At 37.5% G+C, this 26,576-nt stretch overlaps 1 protein-coding gene across 3 annotated transcripts in view; it reads left to right on the forward strand.

The window, feature by feature from the left end:
• The window catches only part of PPP2R3A (protein phosphatase 2 regulatory subunit B''alpha), a 156,373-nt gene that overhangs the window by 16,651 nt on the left and 113,146 nt on the right, over positions 1-26,576 (forward strand). The window contains exons 2-3 of one of the 3 annotated variants that reach the window (XM_045539107.1): positions 10,538-10,728; positions 23,337-25,777. In XM_045539107.1, coding sequence (XP_045395063.1) covers positions 23,783-25,777 — 1,995 coding nt within the window. In that variant the 5' untranslated portion in view covers positions 10,538-10,728; positions 23,337-23,782. Of the gene's footprint in view, positions 1-10,537; positions 10,729-23,336; positions 25,778-26,576 lie in introns of those variants that run through there. The other 2 variants (XM_045539108.1, XM_045539111.1) reach the window with 2 other exon arrangements.

The following is a 26,576-nucleotide window of genomic DNA, read 5'->3' on the forward strand; positions in this document are numbered from 1 at the left end:
GAAATATTTCCTTTGGACTTTTGTCCCCTTCCCCTACCCCAGTTGAATTTTGGGGTGTTTCACAGCATCTAATAGTTCGCACATTAAGAAAATTTTTTGAATTTCTGTTTTATGCTCTGTACTGGCTACGTGTTGGGGATATGAGGATGAGTAAATTGTAGTGGCAGTCTGGCTCATCTGCTTCTGCTTCCCTGATCCATCACACTGCCACCTGAATCCCATCATCCGCCTTCCTGAGAAACTATAGCAGTGTTATAAATGCTTAAGACTAAAAATACTTTGTGAATAAACGGAAATTATTTCTAAGTTTTTTCTATTCAGAGAATCTTTTTTTTTGTATTTATATGTGTTTTTTCCAAATCAGATCACATGTTTCACTCTTCTGTTGTTTCTTTAAATTGTTTTTTCTTGCCCTGATATTTGCATTCTTTTACATTTAGAGCCTTCTGTATTTTCTGTTTCCTTCCTGTTGATTTAATCTCACAGGTCACTTTTTTTTAAATTAAGCTTTATGCTTGGCTTTATGGCATGTTTTGTATATAATGCTCTTTCTGGATGTGATGCCATATGTGAATATGCTTTTAATTATGTCCCAGTCAGTTTCAGTATTGAACAAGCTTGTTGTCTAAATTATACTTACAACATTTGATAACATACTTATAGTCTAAAGTTCAGATAGGTGGCATTTAACATTATTCATTGGTTTTAATGGTGTAACTCAAAACTCCCTTAACTTTATCTGTTATGATTTTCTTTTCTATAGCTATTTTACGTGTCACAATTTCATCATTCTCTAATAAATTTAATAAGTTTTTAACCCTTCTAAAAACAAAAGTGGAGTTTAAAAAACACCTTTTTGTTCATTCTATCCAGGTTATTGTAACAACTTCAGTGTTCTACAGATTTTCCCTCCCTTCCTCCCTCTTTTTTTTCCTTCTTTTCTTCTTCCTACTAAGATTTTGGGATAGTTTTTCCTTCCCTAGAAGTTGAGAAATCTGGGATTATGGGAGAGACTCAGGAACTGAATGCCTCAGCTCCTTTAACCTCATTATGGACATGGTATAGGTAGGACAAAAGGATTTTGATGTTAGAGAAACCTGGGCTCAAATCACAGTTCTACTCCTGGAGTGTATAATATGAGCAAGTTCTTTAGCTTCTCTTAGCCTCAGTTTCCTCATGTGTGAAATGCAAATAACACTAACTTCAGTGTTGTCATAAGAATTAAATTAGATGATGCATTAAATGCTGAGCACAATCCTAGCATATATAAGTACTCTTAAAATGATAATGTAATAATATTAATATTAATCTTTCCTTTGAGAGCCTGGTACAGGAAGGGTCAACATAGCAGCATGCCTCTGCCTCTATTCCATCCCTTAACATACACACACACACCCTCCTCCTCACCTAAGGAATATAAGCCCAAGATAAGAGAAGCAAAGAGAAAACATGACTAATTCTCTTTTTCTTGCTGTTATCTGTTGATGATGATAGCAAGAATTCCTACAGAGGGTGGTCTTATATCTGTTGTATGACCATTCCCTTAACCCTGTCACTGGAAGCCCACAGAGGGATTATCTTACTATGAACTCATCAGTAAACTGTTTTTGGTAAATGATGCTCCTCCAGATATGTCATTATTAAAACATGTTCTAAAGGCTCAGGGTGTGACCAGGGGAGAAAGTAGCTGACATAGAGTAGAGAATAAGATCAGCATTATTATTGTTGTTGTGAAGAAAAGATCAAGAAACTAAAGAGGATGGGATATCAGATGGATTATTTGTTTGGAAATAGTGTTGGAGTGACAGCCAGAAGCTAAAATCATCAAGGAATGAAAGGGAGTGACCTTGGGGAGCCATAAATGACTACAATAAGGAAGGGTAGTGGGTGGTAGAGTCTGGTGATATTTGACTCAGAACAGAGCATTTTTGGACAGAGCGAAGGGAGAATGGTCTGGAAGTAGCAATGAAGAACAAGAAGGGCATTTACCGGGCTTTGTGTTTAAGGAGTGTGGAAGAGAAAAGCCACCATCTTAAAGGGTTAGAGGGAAAGCAGCATCGTCAAGGGAGAGCCCAGTTTCAGTTTAAGAAGGTAGAGGAAGTCGAAGAAAGCTTCAGAGATCAAGGATATGGGGATTTTGCCAATAACTACCTACGAGTCCCGTAAGACTCAGTGGAAAGGTTAGGGTTTCAGGAGATAGAGGTAGAGGCTTCGATTCCATCATCAATCATTACCATCTCTCCCTTGCAAACATCCTCAATTTCTTTGCCTCTATCTCACTTCAAAAACCTTGCCTGGCTAACCCACAGCACCGGTTAAGTCCAATACTTTGCCTATTTCATGCCTGTTAAAACCATACTGTGGAACTTGCTTTAGTGCTCATAACTTCAAGTGGACCCTTAATATTGCCTGGCTATCATACTAGATTTCCACAGTCATTTTGTCTTAGTTTCCTCTCCTAAATGGCTATTTTATGTCTTCAGTCTCCTTACATATTTAATATCTCCTCCTCATTCTTCACTTTCAACTGTTGGCCTTGTTTCCTATTTCACTGAGAAAACTAAGAAAAGAGCTTTATTACCCCAGCGACCTATCACCTGCAGTAGTATCCATATGAATTACTTTCTTTCCTATTATTGTGAAAGAACTAGCCTAAGTCCTTTGTAATTCTTTCTCCTGTGTCATCAGTTTCCCCCCTCCTGAATCATTCTCTTATGGGTGACAATATGCTTTTATTTCTCTCATCTTAAAAATCATTCTTAACTCCACATTCCCCTCTATTGCCTTATTTCACATAAACATCACACCACAACTTCTTGAAAGAATTATCTGTATTCTGTTGCTAATTTTTTCTCATTCTTTTTTGAACTCAAGCCAGTCATATTTCTACCCCCACAATTCTGTCAAAACCACTCTTATCAGTTATCAGTGATGTCCATGTCTGCCATTTCTCATTACTTATCTGACTTAACATTCAGGAACAGAGTTGATTACTTTCTCCTCTCTGAAACACCTTCTTCACTTCGTTTCTAAGATACTTGTCAAGAACTATGGAGGATCTAAGATTTTACCCTATTTGTAAGCTAACAAGTTAACCTGCCACAATTTTGTGAATAATGGTAGAGGACAAAAGACTTCTGGATCAGAGACAGAAGACAGTTTATTACTTTCAGCAGTAGCAGTAGCAGTTGCCAGAGTATCAGTATTTTTGTACTGGTTTCCTGATCCCCAGTTCCCCCAGGGCAATGTGAAGAGGCCTGATGACACCTGTACATGCACAATGGGTTGTTTTATCAGAAAGGAAACCTCATCTTTGGGAACCCAAATCTTTTATAATGGGCAATAAGCATACTTGCTCCTTGTTCCAGAGGGAAACATTATTATACTGGATAATAACCCTTTGCTGTGGAGGTAGACAATGCCGAGTCTTCGAAGGCTAATCACTATAAAAACATTCTTGGAAAGGTAGTCCAGAACTGTCATATATCATCTTACTGACTATCATAGTCAGTGCCTTGCTTGAAATATGTGCAGAAACATGAAAGTCTCATCAAGAATTGTCCCACAATAATTCCTCCCTTTCTGGCCATTTCTTTTTAGTCTCCTCTACTGATTGTTCTTCACGTCCCCAAACTCTAGATCTTCACTGTCCAGTACTATAGCCACTAGCTACATGTATCTCTATCAATTAAAATTTCAATTATTCAGTTGCATTAGCCATATTTCAAGTGCTCAGTAACCATATATGGGTAGTGGCTACAGTTGAATAGCACAGATATAAAAATATTTCATCATCTATTTCATCATCACAGAAAGTTCCATTGGACAGTGCTGCTCTGCATGTTTGAAATGCCCCAGGGCTTAGCCTTTGAATGTCTCCTCTTTACTTTCTGTATCCCTTCCCTTAATGATCTCATCTAGTTTCATGGCTTTAAATATGACCCCCAAATTTGTAGCAACCCAGATCTCTCCCCTAAACTCCAGGCTTAGTTCTCCAGCAGCCTCTGGACACCTTTATGTGAATGTCTAACAGTCACCTGAAAAATAACCTGTCTGAAACTGAACTAGTGATCTTCCTTGCCAGCACCACTTCTTTTCCCACCAACAAATCTGTTTTTTCTGTGGTCTCTCCAGTCTCAGTTAATGTCAGTTCTGTTCTTCCAGTTTTTCAAGCAAAATCACAAAATAAAAAAACCCACAATTTTTTAAAACTCTTAGATGCATTCTTGACCTCCCTCTTTTCTACAAAAGCCACACATCTGTCCCATTGGCTCTACTTTCAAAATATATCCAGACTCTGACAACTTCTCATCCTTTTCTTGCTACTACCTTGTCTAAGCCAGCATCACCTTTTGCCTGGGTTATAGTAATAACCCTCTTTCTGGTCTCCCTCTTCTACACTTGTCCCCTTGTAGTCTAGTCTCATAACAGCCAGAATAATCTTGTTAAAAAGTAAGTCAGGTCATGTCATTTCTCTGCTCAGAAGTCCTGAATAGCTTTCCCAGCTCACTCAGGTAAGAGCCAAAGCCTAGTCACACTGGCATTCTCACTCTTGCTAAAACATTCAAGACATGCCTACACTGCAGAGCCTTTATATTTGGTATTACTTCTGCTTTCTTCCCTCCCCAGCCCCCCACCACACATACACACACACACACACACACACACACACACACACACACTTTTTCTCTTGTGATACTGGACTTATTGAAGAGACCAGGCTAATTGTCTTATAAAATGATCCATACTGTGAATTTCTCTGCTTCCTCATGGTATTATTTCTCTATGTCCTGTATTTCCTATAATTGGAGATTAGAGCCAAAGGATTGATTATATTAAAAATTAAATATTTTTGGCAAGAAAACTCCATAGATGATACTGTGATCTTCATTTGCATCATTTCTGGAGGTACATATTTATCTGATTGTCCTACCTTAGCAATGGTAAGTTTGACTAATAAGGTGGGGACTTTCAGATTCCTCTGTTATAAATTTACTTTTTTCCCTTAGTGGTTAACAAATAAGCTGAAGGATGAATGTTATTTTTTTTAACCCTGTGATTTTAAGAATGTTTTTTAGCTGTGGAACTGTTTTTTTCAAGTAGAACCTTTTTTGGAGATCTAATATCTAAAACAGATAAAAGCAGAGCTGTTATGATTGCAGTGGGAAATGCCTCATAGTAGCAGCTTCCAAGGGAACTCTGACAAGCACAGTTTGTAACCCACAGAGCCTGCCCAAACGCTTAAGGAAGTGGAGGCCCAGAGAGGAAATGTGAAGTCTTAAAGCCACCTCTTGAGAAAGGCTCAGTACACCTGAGCATCTCATGAGAAAGGCCCAGTACACTTTCTATCAGAGCACAATTTGGGAGTTCTGTCACTTCTTTGGAAAGCTGTGGTTGTGGATGATCATTAGAATAGCACTTGGTTTTTCCCTGGCAGTCTACCCACTGTTTTTAGTCATCTGAGTGCTTTCTTTGACATTCTATCTGTTGCGCAGATGTGAAGATTTGAAATTACTTCATTTTATAGTGTAAGTTGGGTTGCAGTCTTTTTTTGTTTGCCTTTTGGAAATTCTTCTTCATCCACAAAGAATTCCAGATTCAGACATTATTCATCTGTGTCTGGAACACTAAAATCTCACGAGCTTCCATATGTCTTACCTCTTTCCACCTTTAGAATATTCAAAATGCTACCATAGATGAAATCAGTTTTATCATATACTTGCTGCTTGCTTATCTTTATGCATCTTACTTATCTTTATGCATCTTACTTATCTTACAGCCTGATGTACCTTACTAGAGAGTTGAATAAATCAATTTAGTATACCCATAATACATATGTTTTATAATATAGATTTTAATTTTCATTTTTTAAAATTTTTTTAATTTCAGCATATTACGGGGATACAAATGTTTAGGTTACATATATTGCCTTTGCCCCACCTGAGTCAGAGCTTCAAGTGTGTCCATCCCCCAGACGGTGCGCACCACACCCATTAGGTGTATATATACCCATCCCCTCCTCCCCCCCACATCTGCCCAACACTCCATGAATGTTATTACTGTATGTGCACTTAAGTGTTGATCAGTTAATACCAATTTGATGGTGAGTACATGTGGTGCCTGTTTTTCCATTCTTGGGATACTTGGTAGAATGGGTTCCAGCTCTATCCAGGCTAATACAAGAGGTGCTATGTCACCATTGTTTTTTGTGGCTGGGTAGAACTCCATGGTGTACATATACCACATTTTATTAATCTACTCATGTATTAATGGGCACTTGGGTTGTTTCCACATCTTTGCAATTGTGAATTGTGCTGCTGTAAACTTTCTAGTGCAGATGTCTTTTTTATAGAATGTCTTTGGTTCTTTTAGGTAGATGCCCAGTAATGGGATTGCTGGATCAAATGGCAGTTCTGCTTGTACTCTTTGAGGTATCTCCATATTACTTTCCACAGAGGTTGTAATAGTTTGCAGTCCCGCCAGCAGTGTATGAGTGTTCCTATCTCTCTGCATCCACGCCAACATTTGTTGTTTTGGGACTTTTGATAAAGGCCATTCTCAGTGGAGATAAGTGATACCTCATCGTGGTTTTGATTTGCATCTCCCTGATGATTAGAGATGTTGAGCATTTTTTCATATGTTTGTTGGCCATTAGTCTATCTTCTTTTGAAAAGTTTGTTTATGTCCTTTGCCCACTTTTTGATAGGGTTGTTTGATTTTTTTCTTACTGATTTTCCTGAGTTCTGTATAGATTATAGTTATCAGTCCTTTATCAGATGTGTAACGTGAGAATATTTTCTCCCATTCTGTAGGTTGTCTGTTTGCTCTCGTGATAGTTTCTTTGGCTGTACAGAGCTTTTTAATTTGATCAGGTCCCATTTATTTATTTTTGTTGTTGCTGTGATTGCCTTTGGGGTCTTCTTCACAAGTTCTTTGCCTAGGCCAATGTCTGTAAGAGTTTTTCCAACATTTTCTTCTAGAATTCTTATAGTTTCATGCCTTAGGTTTAAGTCTGTTATCCACCGTGAGTTAATTTTTCTGAGAGGAGAAAGGTGCAGATCCTGTTTCAGTCTTCTACGTGTGGCTATCCAGTTTTCCCAGTACCATTTATTGAATAAGGATTCTTTTCCCCAGTGTATGTTTTTGTCTGCTTTGTCAAAGATTAGATGGCTGTATGAGGATGGTTTTATATCTGGGTTCTCAGTTCTGTTCCATTGGTCTATGTCTCTGTTCTTGTGCCAGTACCATGCTGTTTTAGTTACTATAGCCTTGTAATATAGCTTGAAGTCTGGTAAATTGATGCCTCCCAATTTGTTCTTTTTGCTTAAGATTGCTTTTGCTATACGGGGTCTTCTCTGGTTCCATATGAAGCATAGAATTATTTTTTCTAGATCGGTGAAAAATGGTGTTGGTATTTTAATAGGGATTGCATTGAATCTGTAGATCACTTTGGGTAGTATAGACATTTTAACAATGTTGATTCTGCCAACCCATGAGCATGGAATATACGTTTTTCTCATCAGCTCATGGGACATTCTCGAAGATTGACCATATCCTAGGCCACAAAGCATGTCTCAAAAAATTTTTAAAACTAGAAATTATACCATGCATCTTCTCAGCCCATAGTGGAATAAAATTAGAAATCAACTCCAACAGAAACTCTCATCTTTACATGAAGTCATGGAAACTAAACAACCTTCTGCTGAACAATTATTGCATTAAGAAGGAAATCAAGATGGAAATCAAAAGATTGTTTGAACTAAATGGTAAAGGAGACACAAATTATCAAAATCTGTGGGACACAGCTAAAGCAGTCCTGAGAGGAAAATTTATATCCATAAATGCCTATATCCAAAGACAGATCACAAATAAACAATCTAATGAATTGTCTCAAAGAACTGGAAGAGGATTTTAATTTTCATAAAAAGGAATTTCTCTATGCTAGGTAGAAAAAACAAATGATAATTTAATCTCACTTCTGTTTAAAAAACAATACACAAAAATCTCCATGTCTATTTTTATATGTATGTATATATGTATATTTAAAGCCAAAAAGGATATCTCCAAAAATGTTCACATTGATCCTACCTCTAGCTGTGATCTTTGTTTTCCTCTTTGTATTTCTTTCTCCTCACTCTTTTTCTTTTTCCAATGTATCTTATTTCTGCAGTCATTAATTCCATCCATACAAGCAAATTTTTTTCCCCTAACCTCCTCCTCCTACATCAGGTTCCTGGCCATCCTCTAGAACTGCCCACTTGGCCTTTGAAAACCTTCTCTGCTCACTTGTATCAAAATGAACTTGTCAGCTAGGCATGGTGGCTCATGCCTGTAATCCTAGCACTCTGGAAGGCTGAGGTGGGAGGATCGTTTGGGTTCAGGAGTTTGAGACCAACCTGAGCAAGAGTGAGACCCCTGTCTCTACTAAAAATAGAAAAAATTAGTTGGGCCTGGTGGCACACAACTGGAGTCTCAGCTACTCGGGAGGCTGAGGCAGGAGGATTGCTTGAGCCCAAGACTTTGAGGTTGCTGTGAGCTAGGCTGATGCCACGGCACTCCAGCCCAGGCAACAGACTGAGATGCTGTCTCAAAAAAAAAAAAAAAAAAAAAAAAAAATGAACTTGTCAGAGAAGGAAAGGAGGATGTAAAAATCATGTTTTAAAAAGAATTGTCGGCCGGGCATGGTGGCTCATGCCTGTAATCCTAGCACTCTGGGAGGCTGAGGCGGGTGGATCGCTCGAGGTCGGGAGTTCGAGACCAGCCTGAGCAAGAGCAAGACCCTGTCTCTACTAAAAATAGAAACAAATTAGCTGGCTAACTAAAATATATATAGAAAAAATTAGCCGGGCATGGTGGCGCATGCCTATAGTCCCAGCTACTCGGGAGGCTGAGGCAGTAGGATTGCTTAAGCCCAGGAGTTTGAGGTTGCTGTGAGCTAGGCTGACGCCACGGCACTCACTCTAGCCAGGGCAACAAAGTGACACTCTGTCTCAAAGAAAAAATAAAATAAAAAGAATTGTCACTAGAATGTGATCTCCGTCAGGGCCCAGGAGGGGCTCAATAAATACCTGTTGAATGAATTGTCCTATTCTTTTTTGTCCTATTTCTTTTTATCTCATAAATGCTCCCCCCATCTCATAAATTTTGAGAAGACAGAAGCCTTGTTTGTTTTCTGTAATGCCCTGAACATTTGTGGTACTTAATATAAATTAATGAATAAAGTCTTTTTTTAAAAAACAGCTCCATAATTTACTTAATAAAGATAAATTTAAGGTCTGTTTTCAACTTTGACCAGAATTTGTGCTTATATAGGGATATAAAAGGCACAGGATTTAAAGATAAAAGACTTATGTTCAGATCTTGTGCATAGTTTTATGGTCATGGTTAGTTACTTAAGCCCCTGAGCTGCCTTCGTTTATAGCCTCACTGATTCTCTTCTAAAGTCTGCAGAGGCCAGCTACCTAGCTTTTTTTTTTTTTTTTTTTTTTTTTTTTCGCTTTTCCAAGTCTGTCCTCTGCAGTGCTAGAAACAGTGGTATACCTACAGTATAAATCTGACCTTGTCTGCCCCTGACCCCCAGTCTGTAACCTCTCAGGGGCTCCCTTATGCTATGTTGCCTCTGTCCCACCTCTTCAACTTTGATTCCTGGAAACCTGTCTTTAAACTTGACACTTGAAATACTGGCAGCTCCCACACATCTTATGCTCCCTTCTGCTTTGCTTCCTCTGCCCACAAGGCGTTTTCCCTTCCTTCCTGCAGCCAAGTACTTCTACTCTATTGCAGGATTGGACTTGGCAGTCTGCCTCTCTGGGATGCCTTCCTTGACCTAAAAGGTGATATATCCTCCTTTTCTGCCCACTCACTACTGTCAGCTGCTTGAGACAAAACCATAAGTTCACAGTTCTTTGTCTGGAAGGGAACCTAGTCCATAGTGGAACTCGAATGTTTATTAAACTGTGTTGTAAAGTTCATATGTTCTTCTAAATCGTCCAAATGATTTTGACCCATAGAATGTGATCTGATTTTTATATGACTTCCTCCAAAATAAGAAAAATATGTAGAAAGGGAGAATATATGAATTAAAGTAACTTAAAATACTACCAGACAGACACACAATTATTGTTAATATTTTGAAATATATAAAAGAGAATTGTTTTTAAAAAAATTATAAAATGGGGCCAGGCATGGTGGCTCATACCTATAATGATAGCACTTTGGGAGGCCAAGGCAGGAGGATCACTTGAGGTCAGGAGTTCGAGACCAGCCTGAGCAACATAGTGAGACCCCATCTCTACAAAAAAATAGAAAAATTAGCCAAGCATGGTGGCATGTGCCTATAGTCCCAGCTACTCAGGAGGCTGAGGCAGGAGGATCACTTGAAGTTCAAACCCAGGAGTTTGAAGTTGCAGTGACCTATGATGGCACCACTGCACTCTAGCCCTGGCAACAAAGTGAGACTCTGTCTCAAAAAAAAATTATAGCCTTTTCCTAATTCAAACCAAAAAAACCCCAAATCTTGCTTTCTCCTGTTTTCTAGATCCCAAAGCCATCTTTCATCCTGTTTTTTCTGAAGAGAAGATGAATTCCCAGTGAGGGAAGTGACTTGACCAAGTTACCGAGCTGGTCAGTACAAAAGCAGAAGCTGGGCCCAGGAGCTCCTGATTGCCCACCTGGTGCTTTTTTCCCCTCAGCCGTCTTTCCTGTTTCTCCACTGCAGTATAAATAAAAGTAAGTTTTTAAGCACTTCCTAATTCCCATATGTTCAAATTCGGCCTGCTGCTGAAATGTTCTTATATTACTCTTAGTCTCATTCAGACATTAGCTTAAACCTAAACCATTAAATATTCTTTCATGCTCATGTATACAATTTCTTTGAGCATCAGAAATCTTCCCCTGTAAGAAATTTCTTAATTTATTTTCTCAACTATTTTTGAAATGAACACAAAAAATAAAATAGTCCAGGTCTCTTTTTTTTTAATCTCACATTTAGATCTAATGGTATATGTTTTGTATTATTCTAAACTGTTCTCTTGGAAGCAGTTTCCATACTGAGTCATCCACCCAAGATTGCCTGTGTTTTCCAGGCACAGTTATAGTTTTATTACTCTTAAGTGACTCATTATTTCTGAATCATCACACCTTGTGTGCTCTGTTAAATAAAAAGTTTTCAAGACAATTTTACAATTTATTCCAGTCTTATTCTTCAAATGCCCACCTTAGTGACATGGACATTCAACCAATTCTCTCTTGTGTCTATGATTTATGTTGATCATTTCTTCTTGAACCCTTTCATTAGCTGAGATAAGCAACGGAATTTCTTTACCTCATACTCTCTGCTCCAGATGTTTCCTGAAATGGAACAAATAAATAGCAACATAAAAATATGTGTAACACCGTTCTCTATTTTCTGTCATTACATTAACGTTTAAGATTTTATTAACTTCCCAAGTTTCTCCATGAAATTAGGGAGAGACACCTATAAAAGCAAAGTATAGCTCTAATTTTTGTTGCTAGACAAAATCTTTGGAATTCAGCATGTTGGAAGAATGAAACACTCTTCTCTCTTGATTTCTGTGACATATTTGGCTGGTTCTCCACCTGCCTTTGAAAATTCCCTGTCTTCTACCTTGCCAGCCTTCCTCAGAGTTTTGTCCTCGACCCTTTTCTCACCCTATGCTTGCTCAATCTCATCCACTCTTGTAGATATAAAATCATTATCTGGTGCTTCCTCCCAGATCTTTATCTTCAGTTCCTGTCTCTAACTGACGAGTATATCCAACTGCATGGGGAGTATCTTCTCCAGAATGTTCCACTGAAACAACTATGCCCGAAGCTGAATTCATCTCCCCTGCACCCTTGCCCCTTAGCTATCCTAGCACACAGTTAATAATCAGGCCCCAGCTTCATTGCCATATGTCCTTAGAGCCTATTTTTAATTTTTAAAATTTATTACTAAATATTATATATTATGTTTAAAGTGTCAAATAATTCCAAAAGGCTTTTTAAATATATCAATTTCTACTCCCAACTAGTCCTGTTCCTCAGAGACAACCACTGCCAATTTTTTCTTAGCTATTTCTCCTGTTTATCTTCTAAATGCATATATTAATACATTGCTAATTCATTGTTAATTTTAAACACTAAGTCTTGCCTTCCTAGTGTGAATTTAGCTCTCACACCCTATTCTACCACATTAACAAAAGAAAGGATAAAAATTATGTGATCATCTGAATAGATGCAGAAAAAGTATTTGATAAACTTATATACCCATATGAGATTTTTTAGAACTCTCAACAAACTGTAAATAGAAAGGAACTCTCTCAACTTGATCGTGAATATCTACAAAAAAACCTATAGCTATCATCATATTTAATAGTGAAAGACTGAATACTTTTTCCCTAAGATCAGCTACAAGGGTTCCTAAATTCATTGCTTCTTTTCCATATTGAAACTCCTAGTCAGTGCAAAAGGCAGTAAGGCAGTAAAGATTGGAAAGGAAAAAGTAAAACTGTCTTTATTCCCAGATGACATGATTATATAGAAAATCCCAAGGAATTTACAAAAAAAAAAAAAACCTATAATAAATGAATTTAGCAAGGTCTCAAATGACAAGGTCAGTCAACTGTATTTCTATATTCCAGCAACAAACAATGTGGAAAAGGAAATTAAAATAATAATACTATTTACATTAGCATGAAAACATGAAATATTTGGGAATAAATTTAATGAAAGTACTGCAAACATTGCTGAGAAATTAAAGAGCATTGAAATAAATGGAGAGATATACCATGCTTGTGGATTGAAGATTTGATATTGTTAAGATCTCCAGGCCAGGCGCAGTGGCACACACCTGTAATCCTAGCACTCTGGGAAGCCGAGCCGGGAGGATTGCTTGAGCTCAGGAGTTTGAGACCAGCCTGAGCAAGAGTGAGACCCTGTCTCTACTAAAAATAGAAAAATTAGCTGGATGTGGTAGCACACGCCCATAGTCCCAGCTACTGGGAAGCTGAGGCAGGAGGATTGCTTGAGCCCAGGAGTTTGAGGCTGCAGTGAGCTACCATGAAACCACTGCATTCTATTCGGGGTAATAGAGTGAGACTCTGTCTCAAAAAAAAAAAAAAGAAAAGAAAACTCCATTGCCACCAAATGGCAATTTAAATTAAATGAAATTCTGATCAAAATTCCAGCAGGCTTTCTATATAAAAATTGATAAACTGGTTCCAGCATTTATGTGGAAGTACAAAGGACCTAGAATAGTTAACACAATTCTGGGGAGGGAGGGGGAGGTATACATTACTATTTTAAGACTTACTATAAAGCTACAGTAATTAAGATAGGATGGTATTGTGTATATATAGACAAAAGAATAGAGAATCCAGAATTATACCCATATATATGGTTATTTGCTTTTCAACAAAAGCTCCAGCATGATCCAGTGGGGACAGAATAGTCTTTGAACAAATAGTGCTGGATGATGTTCAAATTCAACTTTGTAACTTAAGTAAAAATTAATTCAAAATAGATTATAGTCTTAAAAGCTGAAACTATAAAACCATAAAAAATCTTCATGACCTTAGGATAGGCAAAGATCTTAAGATGGTATACAAATGTATTAACTATAAAACAGAAATTGATTAATTGGATTGATGAAAATTAATTAGTAGGATTAAAACCTCCTATTCTTCAAAAGCTGCTGCTAAGGAAATGGAAAGAGAAGCCACAGACCAGGAGATGGTATCTGTATCTAAAATATATAAGGAACTCTTAGAATTCAATAATAAAAGACATCCGAAAACATTTGAATAGACACTTCACAAAAGAAGATACATACGAATTTCTAATAAGCATATGAAAAAATGCTCAACATCATTAGTCATCAGAGAAATGCGAATTAAATCTACAGTAGGATACCACTTCATATTCACTAAATGGCTAAAATAAAAGAAACTGACAAGTATCTGAAAGGATGCAGAGCCACTAGAGTTCTCAAGTGTTGCTGATAAGAGTGTAAAATGGTAGAACCACTTTGGAAAACAGTTTTGTAGGTTCTTATGAAGTTAAATGTACACTTATCATGGCTTAGTAATTCCATTGCTAATTACCCCAAAAGAAATGAACACATATCTACAAAAAGACTTTTATTTGAATGTTCATAGTAGCTTTAATTTGTAATCACCCAAACTTAGGAACAACCCGAATGTTCATTAACTGGCAGATAGATAAAGCAAATTTTGATATATTCATACAGCGGAATGCCTACTCAGCAGTAAAAAGGAATGCACAACTGATACATGCAATAACATGGATGAATCTCAAGTCATGTGCTAAGTGAGAGAAACCAGACAGAAAAGTATATATGTTGCATGGTTCTATTCATATGAAGATCTGGAACTGGCAAAATTTATCTATAGTAATGAGAAATCAGATCAGAGGTTGTTGGATGTTGTGGGCGAGGGGAATTGACTGGGAAAGGGCATAGGTATAGTTTCAGGGTGATGGAAGTATTCTTTTTAAAGGCAATGGTTACATTGTTCTTATCAAATTTCATTGGACTATACACTTAACATGTATTTTTATTGTATGTAAATTATATATCAATAAAGTTGATTTAAAATAAAAGTGAGGTTCTAAAAAGCTGAAAGGAAGCTGTGTTCATGGGCAGCATTTATCAATTTATCATGGGCTTCACTGGGAAGTGATGATGTAGTTAGATGAGATTTCTATTTCTCCAGAAAAGAATTCTTTAATCCACAGTGGGAACTAAGAGCTGGAGGTAATAACCCTGGTTTCTGTTGACATGGTCCTCCTTTACTTTAGTATTTTACTACCCTCCGTCTGTTGCCCCTGGTGTTGATACTTTTCTGGTTGAGTTTTTTCCCCTCAGCAAATAAACTTCCTGTCTCAGCAGGGTGAAAGAGGGATGATTTTCTGGGTTTCTGAAATAGGAGTAAAGAGGTCTAACTATTCCTTTGCAGACTTTCAAACAAGTCCCTCTGTATTCAATCTTCTATCCTACCCAATTTTCTGTAGTACCTGCTACCACCAAACCTCAGCCTTTTTGGGGTTGTGCAAGATGAATTGGTTTGCTTGCCATCAGTATCCCTACTCTGCTAAGTCATTTACCATTCCCACTTCTCTTTTCTGTCTTCATATATAGTGATTTGGGGTTACAGGTGTCTCCTAGGTTTTTAAAGATGGAGCTTGCATTCTTGTTTCTTGTTCTTATTGTTTGGAACAGATCTATAAACTCATACTTCATTTTTTAATTTTTTAACTTCAGCAATACCAAATTCGTTATAATTCTCCAAACACACAAGCCTTTTCATATCTCTGTGCCTTTGTAGAATTTCCTTTTGCTTACAAGGCTTAGTCCAATCCTTTCTTCACCTGGTAAGGCTCTCATCTTTGAAAATCCAGTTCTGCTCCCTCCTAACTTTCTTGTCTTCTGCTTTTGAACCTTTGTTTCACAAAAGGTCCATTTCATCAGGGATTGCCATATAGCAGTTTACTGTGGAGAAGTTTTCTAGGAGCCACTGGAAAGTACTTGTTAGGGTAATTGTAATCTGCTTACAGTGGAAGTGATAGTAAATGCTTAATAAATATTTGTTGAATGAACTCTGAAGATGCATATGAACCACTTAGCTAGAAATTGGGAAAACAGACTCTGGTCCTTTGCAGGGATTAAAGAACCAGGAGAGACAAAAGGCCTGAGGGGTGGGGCAGGCAGCATGCAACAAGACCGGAGATGGAATAAATATAAACATTCAGAATAATTATAATTTCCCAAGAAGTCTATTGTATCAGGGGTAGAAAGCAGTCTATAACAGACATTTAGACTAATTGAAAAAGTTTACCATATTTTTTATCATATCTAAGATGGTAAAATATTCTTTATTATATGCTTATTTAGAATTTTTTTACTTATCAAAAGAGCTCTATTAGACTTATGTTGACAGATATTTAAATTACATATCACTCTTGTGCATATATAAATAAAATATAGGGGAAATTGATTAAAATATTTATAGAATTTCTTCAATTCAGATACTCTTAAAAATAACTTTTCAATTTAGAACTGTCTATGTTTGTATTTTCTCCCACAGTATCATCCTCTATGCCATCAAGAGTATTTGTCGATGAAGCATTTCTTAAAAGAGTGTTCTGCAATGGCCTTTGGGAATTTTTTGCCAAGTCATTCTGCATGTTTTTTATGGTGGTGTTTTCTTGATCTTACTAGAACGTGTCAGTAAATGACAACCATGTCACAATTCTGCCTGGCCCATAGAGATTTAAAAAAATGTATTTTAGAATTGAAAAATACTGTAGCTTAATAATTAATGTGATTCTTGAACCAAGATTTTCTCTTTGTTCTTATTATTATTTGAAGGCTGCTGCTTTTAAAAAATATATTTATTAAAGCCAGGCAGAGTGGTACATGCCTATAGTCCCAGCTGCTTGGGAGACTGAGGCAGAGGGTCACTTGAGCCCAGGAATTCAGGTCCAGCCTGGACAGCATAGCAAGATCTTGTCTCTAAAAAAAATAATAAAAATAAAATGAAAATATATTTATAACCAAACTTTTAAAAAAATATTGGCTTTTATTACTAAATTTGCTATAGCAATAAAATAAGTAAAAAATAAAGTATTGTGTTTTTGTGAAAAAATTTAGGATTTTCTTCTTTGAAATTTTTTTGTCTTCATATTTATTTTGCTTAAAGTTAATAGAGGCAGTTTTATCTTTGTCAACTTTTGAAAGAGCCTGATGAAGAAATAGACCTTCTACATCTCAGATGATTTAATGAAGTGTCCACTAATATCCAGTGAAATATTTGTTGATTAATTTAATGATGAGAGTCAAAGCTTATTGCACAAACAGATGTCATCCTAATGGGAGATATTTAGTAAATTGCTGAGAGACTTTTCTCTCCTTTGCTCTTTTCTGCTCAACATCATGTAGGCAATAAACATATTACCTCATAATTCTGTGAGGGCTTATCACTCTTACTCTTGAATCTCTTGCCATGCTCTTTTTCATGAGAAGCCCTGGATCAATCCAACCGTTACCATCCCTACTCCTACATCAGGATCTCTCTCTACTTTTGCCTGTTGCTAATCAGATTCCTCCTTATTTCCGTTAGCATCTATTTCAGATTTTTACTATCTTCCAGAATCCCCAAACTTTAATAGATAATTTTGCCTTCAGTTTCACTGTGAAAAATTGAAGATTTCAAGGGGAAAAGAATCCCTTAAATTCTTCTTCTTCCATCTATAAACTTATCCCATTGATTTCTTTCCTCCTGTCTCACTGGGAAAGGTGTCCACCTTCCTCTGAGACTAATCCCTTCACTGGGGCTTTGGCTACTAGTTCCTGCCTCCGTGAAGCTTATGGATCTTTCTCTTGAACATACACACAGCTCAAATATATCTCCCATCCTTTGACAGAAAAAAAATCTGTAACTCCATTCTCTTCTAGCTAACATTTTATAGCCCTCCTTTTTTTTTTTTTTTTTTTTTTGAGACAGAGTCTTGCTCTATCACCCAGGCTAGAGTGCCACGGCATCAACCTAGCTCACAGCAACCTCAAACTCCTGGGCTCAAGTGATCCTCCTACCTCAGCCTCCCAAATAGCTGGGACTACAGGTGTGTACCACCACACCTGGCTAATGTCTTCTATTTTTAGTGGAGACGGGGTCTCACTCTTGTTCGGGCTGGTCTTGAACTCCTGACCTCAAGTGATCCTCCCGGCTCAGCCTCCCAGAGTGCTAGGATTACAGGCATGAGCCACCGCATCCAGCAGTAGCCCTCCTTTTTCAACAAAAGATAAGAATGGAAAATCTAGTCTACTTATACCACTTATTTGACACTGACTTCCTGAAATTGTACTTGTTAAGGTTACCAGCAGCCTTCATGTTGCCAAATCCAGTGGGTAATTTCTGTTTTTTCCTTAACCTCTTAGCAGCATCTAATGCTGATGACCTCCAATTTCAAAGTTTCTCCTTCAGCCTCTGTAAAACTACTTTCTCCTGGTTTCCTTGTTGCCTTTCTGTCTCTTTCTTCTTCAGTTCCCTCTAAGAATTCTGTTCCTCTGTTTAACCCAGAAATGTCAATGATATCCAACTTAGTCCTCAGCCTAGAGCTCTCTTCACTTTATGCTGTCACCCTGAATAACTTTTCAGAGCTGTATCTCCAAGCTAGATCTTTCTGTTGACCTCCAGGTTTTATATTCACATTTCATCCAGTCATCACCATTTGGAAGTTCCACGGGTACCTCTTCAAACAACACATTCAGAATAAAATTCTTTATCTTTTCTATGGCCATCTCCCCGAAAACAAAAAAGTCTTTCTTGGAAGTAGCAATACTAGTCTCATAGTACTCAAGCCAGAAACCCAAGATTCCTCCCTCTCACTTTCCCTTCTTCCTGTTCTGTGGATTCTCCCCCCACCCCCTGTCTAATCGATACCCTCCTCTTTTAACTACTACCCACCTGCTTGGTTTAGATTCTCACTACTTATTGCACGATTATTACAGTAGCTTCACAACTGATTTTCATGCCTTCAATCTGGTTCCTTTCTATCTAGCCTCCACTTAGCTGTTAGAATGACCTGTCTGAAACATAAATTTCATTTATGTTACTCCCCTACCTAAAAGTCTTTCTTTTTCCCATAGTGTTCAGAATAAAGTTCACAATCCCTAGTTTACTTAGTTTAGTCTGTGGTATAGTTCCTGCTGCTCTCATTTCCTCCCTTCTTGATTGCCTGTATAGTCCCCTCCACCCAGTGAAACCAGCTGGAACTGCTTGGACTTCTGGACTCACTGTGCCATGTTACACCTCTGCACCTTCAGATATATGTTTCCCTCTGCTGGGAGTATTCTTCCCTTCTGTTTTGTCTAACTCTGTCTCACTGATCTTTCAAAATTATGTACATATATCTCTTTATTTTGGGAAACCTTTCCTGAAGGTTTCCTGGTCTTGTCTAGATTCCTAGTCCTGTCTAGATTCACAAGGGTGGAGGAGCTCATTGACGATTCAGATACTGGTGGTCTGCTGCAGGGGCCAGGGGAGCTAAAAATACATACCAGGTCCCTTGGGTTCCTTGGCAATATCTGCCAGCCTGTTCCTTCTTTTTCTGTGCCTTAGTTTCTTCCTGTGGGTTCTCCACTAGACTCTAGCACTTCCCCTTTATATTCTATTTAAGTTATAATTATTCACCCATGACTTTGGTTCTTCCTTCTGAGAAGAACTGGCATCCAAAGTCTCTAGTCAGCCATCTTCATGTGCATTAATGTGAATGAATCTCAGAAACATTGCGTTAAGTGAAAGAAGCTAATCTTAAAAGGTTACATACTGTATGATTTCTTACATAAAATATTTTCTAAATGACAAAATTATAATGATGGAGAACAGATCAGTATTTGCCAGGGGTTAGGGTTTGGGGCAAGGGTGTGACTACAAGAGGGTAGTATAAGGGATTTTTTGAGGAGTGATGGAATAGTTCTGTATTCTGATTATAGTGGTAGTTATTATAGAAGGGAGGGAGGGAGAGAAAGAGGAAGGAGTAAGTGCTTATAAAACTAGTGAAATCTAAATGAGGTCTGTAGTTGATAGTATCCTCGTTTTGATCATTGTACTGTGGTGACTTAGGATGCTATCATTAGGGGGAAACTGGGGAAAGCGTTTACAGGAACTCTCTGTATGATTTTTTTCAACTCCTGTGTGAATCTAAAATGATTTCAAAATTAAATACAATTAAAATTTGGGAGGCTGAGGCAGGCGGATTGTTTGAGCTCAGGGTTCGAAACCAGCCTGAGCAAGAACAAGACCCCATTTCTACTAAAAATAGGAAGAAAATTATATGGACAGCTAAAAATATATATAGCCGGGCATGGTGGCACATGCCTGTAGTCCCAGCTACTCAGGAGACTGAGGCAGGAGGATTGCTTGAGCCCAGGAGTTTGAGGTTGCTGTGAGCTAGGCTGATGCCACGGCACTGTAGCCTGGGCAACAGAGCGAGACTCTGTCTCAAAAAAAAAAAGAGAGAAGAGAAAAGAAAAAAAAATTAAAATTTGGTTCTTCAGCTACACCAGCCACATTTAAAGTGCTCAATAGCCCCATGTGGCTAATGACAGCCATAACAGATGGTGCAGATAAAGAATATTTCCATCAATGCAGGAAATTTTACTGGGCAGCACATGTCTCACTTTAGCCAGTGTTCTCTCTTCCTTTACTCTTTCAAATTCCAATATAACACAAATACATTCTTGTTCTTTCTGTCACATTACCTTATCAACTAGTTGTTTTGGTTACATTCAGGCCTAGAGAAATACTTCCCCTCTTTATTTTCTCAAATTTCAGATGAAAGCAGTTGTTTTTATGTCAGCTTAAGAATTTATCTGACACATGTTTTAATAGGTATCTGGATAAATTTTCTAACACTCATACATTTTGTCTCTGGACCAATTTTATCAACTGTATTAGGAAATAGTCCCAGTATCTCTCATACAGTTATCCTCCTGTACTTTCTCCTTTGTGTTTACCTTTCCTTTTATCCTTACCCAAAAGCTCTTTCAAAATCTTGGATTTCTGAAAAGGTGCCATTTCTTCCCTGTGCATCTTTTGAAAAGGTAATTCCTTCCATTACCATGTTGTCATCATTTGTTCTATAATACTTTTCCTCGTTGGCTTCTTTGTATTTTCATTTAAGAATTACTGGATACCTCCTTTACTATGTAACTTTTTCTGCTTTAGCTTAATCTATTTTGTGTGATATCTAATTTGATAGTTATATAAGCCACCACCTGAGATGTGAAGACAAGGAAGTGGAGGATGAGACAATAGTTTAAGATCCATTCACGTAGCAACAAAGTTAAAATACTGAGGGACAAGAAGACTGAGATGTGACCCTTCTAAAGAAAACCACAAAGAAGAGATAAAAAATATATGTTGGAATTAAGAATAAATCTTCCAGACTGGGTGCCTGTAATCCCAGCACTTTGGGAGGCCAATGCGAGAAGATTGCTTGAGGCCAGGAGTTTGAAACCAGCCTGGGCAACATAGTGAGACCCCATCTCTACAAAAAATTTTTTAAAAAAAATTAGCCAGGCACAGGGGCCCACACCTGTACTCCTACCTACCAGGGAGGTTGAGTAGGAAGATCACTTGACCCCAGGAGTCTGAGATTGCAGTGAGCTATGATCAGGCCACTGCACTCCAGCCTGGATGACAAAGCAAAACCTTGTCTCAAAAAAGAAAAAAAAAAGACTTATATCTTCCTGTGTGGAAAATCTGAATATTATAATGGCATCAGTGTTCCTTCAAAATAATTTGAATTTTTTTGCAATTATAATCAAATGTTGAAATTGATAGTTCAACAATTCATCTGGAAGACCATCAAAGAACACTTAGAAGGTAAAAAAAGAATTATAATTAGAGATATGGGAAGCAATGCCAGGTAGTAAAACTTAGTAAGTCAATAGTAATTATAATAGTGTATACTGGCATAAAAACAGAGTAATTATTGGATCCAAAGAACCAGGAAATATAGTCTAACCAGTATAAGAATTCAACACAAGATAGGATTCTTCATGAATTAATTGTATTAATTGTTTCTGCATTAAGTCCCTAATACCTAAATGGGCAAAGAACAAGAATAGACAATTTACCAAAGAACAAATAAATAAGCAAAATAAACCGCTTTCTACGATTAAAGAAATAAAATGTGAAAACAAGAAAGTACTGTTTCTCATTATTAAATGGGGAAAGATTTTTATTGTTAAAACACCAATGCTAGTGATGGTGCAGTGAAACTGATAGTCTCCTTCATTACTGTCATTATCTCCTTCCTATCATTGCCTTATTAAACCACCTTTGATGCAGTAGTATTGCATATTCTATCCTCTAGCAAATCGTGTTGGCTGCAGTTTTGTGGTATATATAGCATCTAAACTTCTCCACTGTTACTATCCTGGTTCAAGCCCTCCAGCCTTCTTGCCTGACTTATTGCAATAGCCCTTAACTTGTTTCCCTGCAGCCAAAATCACCAATTTAAAATGAAAGTCTGAACATATCATTCCTCTCTGCTCAATAGCTACCAGTTGTTTCTCAGCTTACTCAGGGTTAAAGCCAGTTTCATCATAGTGGTCTACAGACCCTGCATAATTTAGACTCCCACCTTTCCTTTCTGATCTCATCTCCCACACTGCCCCCCATGCTTTCTTTGCTCTGAGCACTTTAGTCTCTTTGTCATTCTTCTAGTAAATCAAGCATGCTCCACCTCAGGGAGGGCCTTTGCACTTATGGTTACTCTGTCTAAGATGATTTACCCCTTAATGCCTTATTGGCCTGCTCCCTCTCTTCTTTCAGGCCTCTATTCAGATGTCAGTGACATCTTCCCTTTATAAAACAGTACCCTCCCAGCCTTTCTAAACTCTTGCTCTCCTTCATTTTTCTCTGTAAGACATATCACCATCTGATAAGTTATATGTTTAACTTGTGTTGTTTTTCTTTTTCCAACCAGATTGTCGGCTCTATAAGGACAGGGACTTTGTGTTATTCACTGCTGCATCCCTATCATGTAAAAAGAGCACATAGTAGGCACTCAGTATTTGTTGATTAAATGAATACATTGACAGAATCTTTTTGGAAAGCAACAACGTTGTTTTAAAAGCCATTTTTAAAAAAGATAATGATTAAGTAAATTCTATCCACTTGATGGAGAGAGAAAGATCTGCATGTGACAGGGTCTGGGAGATGGGATCAACAATAATAAAGGTGGTTTTTCTCACAGTAAGAAAAGAAAGGATCATGGGAGAAAAATTTCCAAGTATAGAGGAAATTTCAGAATCAAGAACAGGCACTATGTGTTGTCAGTCTTTGAGAAGATTAGGTTGATGGAAGCAAAAGGTTGGTGCAGGGGAGTAGTAGAAAATATAGGTGGATGAGAACAGATGTTGAAGGACTTGAAAGTGAGTCAAAAGAGGTAGACCTGCCATGATCCATGATGGAGATCGGTAGTGTGAATTCTTGAGCTGTGAGGGATGAGAAAGCTGTCTAAGTCTAAGCTTGCTAGTCTCATTGTAAGGTGGCAAGGAGAGTGGGAAAAGAAATATCAGCTTAGAGGCAGTTGTAACAAGGCAAAGTTGAGATAATACTACTCTAGATAGTAAGGAGTGTAGGGCGTGATGAAACAAAGGCCTGAATTGAGTATCAGCAATCAGTGACATGACAGAGAATAAAGCTTGGTGATTATCTACATATGCGATGCAAAGAAAGAGGAAATTAAAAGTTCCAGTATTAGGAAATCATATTTCCTTTTAATTTTCTTTTTTTTTATTATAGGTTTCTCTGTAATTCACAGAAAAATGGATCATTTAAACCTTTGGAGGACTCAGTTACCACAATACTTCTATACTACCAACTAAGATTTAAGACAGTAAATTTATGACAGTAAATTTCTACATGCAGAACTGTTGAAGAACTAAAAGAGGATATTCTGTGATTAAAAATAATTCTGTAGTATCATGATACTACTAAATAAAACTAAAAAGCACAATTATTTAGTTACCAGATTTGTTAATACAAGCACACATGTGCAGTAGCTACTGTATCCTAATAGTTACCAAACCTCAAATTTAGATGGTTTCCCTTCTTGAGAAGAGTCATTATATTTGCAAGAAACCACTGAACGTTGTCATTAAATATATTTCCAGATAAGTGCCATTTAGAATTTTCTTGAAACAAGTTCTAGAAAGTTCCAAGTTCCACCACTAAGTGGATTTGATATTATGGCAGCAACTTACAGACTTGTGGTTAGCACTGTGAACCACTACAGCAGTGTGGTGATAGACCGGCGTTTTGAGCAAGCTATACATTATTGCACTGGAACCTGCCACACCTTCACACATGGAGTTGACTGCATTGTGGTACATCATAGTGTTTGTGCAGACCTCTTGCACATCCCTGTGTCTCCGTTCAAAGATGCAGATCTGAACTCTATGTTTCTACCCCATGAAAACGGGCTTTCCTCAGCCGAAGGTGACTATCCCCATCAGGTCCTCACAGGCATACCCAGGGTCAAGAGAGGATCTACATTTCAGAATACTTGTAACTTAAAGGACATTGCAGGAGAAGCAATCAGTTTTGCCAGTGGGAAAATAAAAGAATTTTCCCTTGAAAAACTCAAAAACTCTAACCATGCAGCTTACAGAAAGGGAAGGAAAGTTAAATCTGACTCATTTAATAGGAGATCAGTTGATTTTGACTTGCTCTGTGGCCATTATAACAGTGATGGGAACTCCCCATCCTTTGGTTTACTACGGAGTTCCTCAGTTGAGGAAAAATCTTTGTCCCATAGAAACTCACTTGATACAAACCTGACTTCCATGCTTCTTCAAAACTTCTCTGAAGAAGATCTGGTTACTCAGATTTTGGAAAAACATAAAATAGACAATTTTTCTTCTGGGACAGACATAAAGATATGCTTGGACATCTTGCTGAAATGCTCTGAGGATTTGAAAAAATGCACAGACATCATAAAACAATGCATAAAGAAAAAGTCAGGAGGTAGCATCAATGAAGAGAGTGGTAATGATGCAGTTTCTAGCTCTGAAACTGTCTATATGAATGTAATGACTAGGTTAGCATCCTATCTGAAAAAGTTACCATTTGAATTCATGAAATCTGGAAATAATGAGGCTATAGATTTAACAGAACTGGTCACTAATATGCCTAGCTTACAACTGACTCCTTTCTCACCAATATTTGGCAATGAACAGCCCCCTAAATATGAAGATGTTGTTCAGCTCTCAGCTCCTGCCTCTGGACAGTTTCAGACTATTGAACTGCAAGATGACAAGCAAAATTCTAGGAAAATGGATGCTGCAAAATCTATTCCAAACAACTTCACAAATTCCTTGTATAACTTAGAGGTAAATGATCCCCAAACTCTAAAACCTATCCAGCTTCAATCACAGTCATTAACCTTGAATCCTTTAGAAAATGTTTCTTCTGGTGACTTAATGGAAACTCTTTATATTGAAGAAGAGTCAGATGAAAAGAAAGCATTAGATAAAGGACAAAGGACAGATAATGGACCCAGTCAGGACTTGTTAAAGATAAATGAACATAGAACAGAATTTTCAGAACACGATACTCATCTTAAAAAATGTCCTGCCTCCATGCAAAATGAAATTGGTAACATATTTGAGAAGCCATTTGTTCATCTATCTAAGGAAGACTGTAAATCAAAAGGTCCTAAAGTTGAAAGGGAAGACCAGAGAGATTTTATGAATTCTAATAGCCAGGAAGAGATAGATAAATTATTAATGGATTTGGAATCTTTTTCACAGAAGATGGAAACTTCTCTAAGAGAGCCACTTGCCAAGAGTAAAAACTCTAATTCTCTAAATAGTCATAGTCAGTTAACTGATCAGAACCTCACAGATCCTGAATCTAAATCTAAAGTCTCTTTACCCATGGAAAAAGTCTCACCTTCCTGTCTAACAAGGATTATTGAAACCAATGGACATAAAATAGAGGAGGAGGATCGAGCCCTCTTACTGCGAATTCTGGAAAGCATTGAAGACTTTGCTCAGGAATTAGTTGAATGCAAATCAGGCAGAGGGAGCCTATCACAAGAAAAGGAAATGATGCAAATTCTACAGGAAACCTTGACAACTTCCTCCCAGGCCAATTTATCAGGCTGTAGAAGTCCTGTCGGGGATAAAGCCAAAGATACTACTTCAATGGTTTTGATTCAGCAGACTCCAGAGGTGATCAAGGTAAGACCCAACAATCTTGAGTCCTGAAAAGTCTCAAAAAAATGTTTTAATGTTTGCAAAATTTATAAACAAAAACTATTTTTGTTAGCCATATTATGTTCTACTAAAACTCCTCCCCTACACTAGGCATGGTCTTACTCAGTTCAGGCGGCAAAAAGCAAAGACTTAGAGTCAAACTGGTTTTAACTGCCCTCCCCACACCTTTCATCTTCTAGTTCTGTGACCAAAGAAAAATTATTTAGCCTTACTATCCTTATACCTTTATGGTAGAAATAATAAGGATGAAAATAACTCATGTGAAGCACAAAGCAAGGTGCCTTACACAAAGTAGGCATCTAATATTAGTTCTCACCCCATCAGCCAAGGGAGTAGTCATTACAACATGCTTGTGTAGACCTGTGTAAGGTTCAGTATAGGGTAGAGTATAAAAAAGAGAAGACATGATTCTTAAAGAGCATAAAATCTAGTTGGGGAAATAAGACTAATATTCCTGAAAGAGTTCATGAGCATGCAAGCACTACTCTGAAAGTATTTTTAGTACAGTAGGCCTTCAAAGGAAATAAAGACTAGAGTAGGAGATTTGCTTCTCCATGCAAATGAGAATAAATATCAATCTAGAATCATAGAAGTATTTTCAAAAGGTTTTGAATCTATTCCCTACTGATAGCACTGGGCTTTTGACTACTTCCAGGAAAGCATTTATCTGCCCATTTGTGTATGTGTTTTAGCACAACAGAATTACAAGTTGGGTTAGAAAGGGGCTCTGCTCTACCTCACTGAAGGACCAGACTGTTGGAGG

Source organism: Lemur catta, chromosome 1, assembly GCF_020740605.2.
Source record: "Lemur catta isolate mLemCat1 chromosome 1, mLemCat1.pri, whole genome shotgun sequence".
Classification (NCBI taxonomy): Eukaryota; Metazoa; Chordata; class Mammalia; order Primates; family Lemuridae; genus Lemur; species Lemur catta.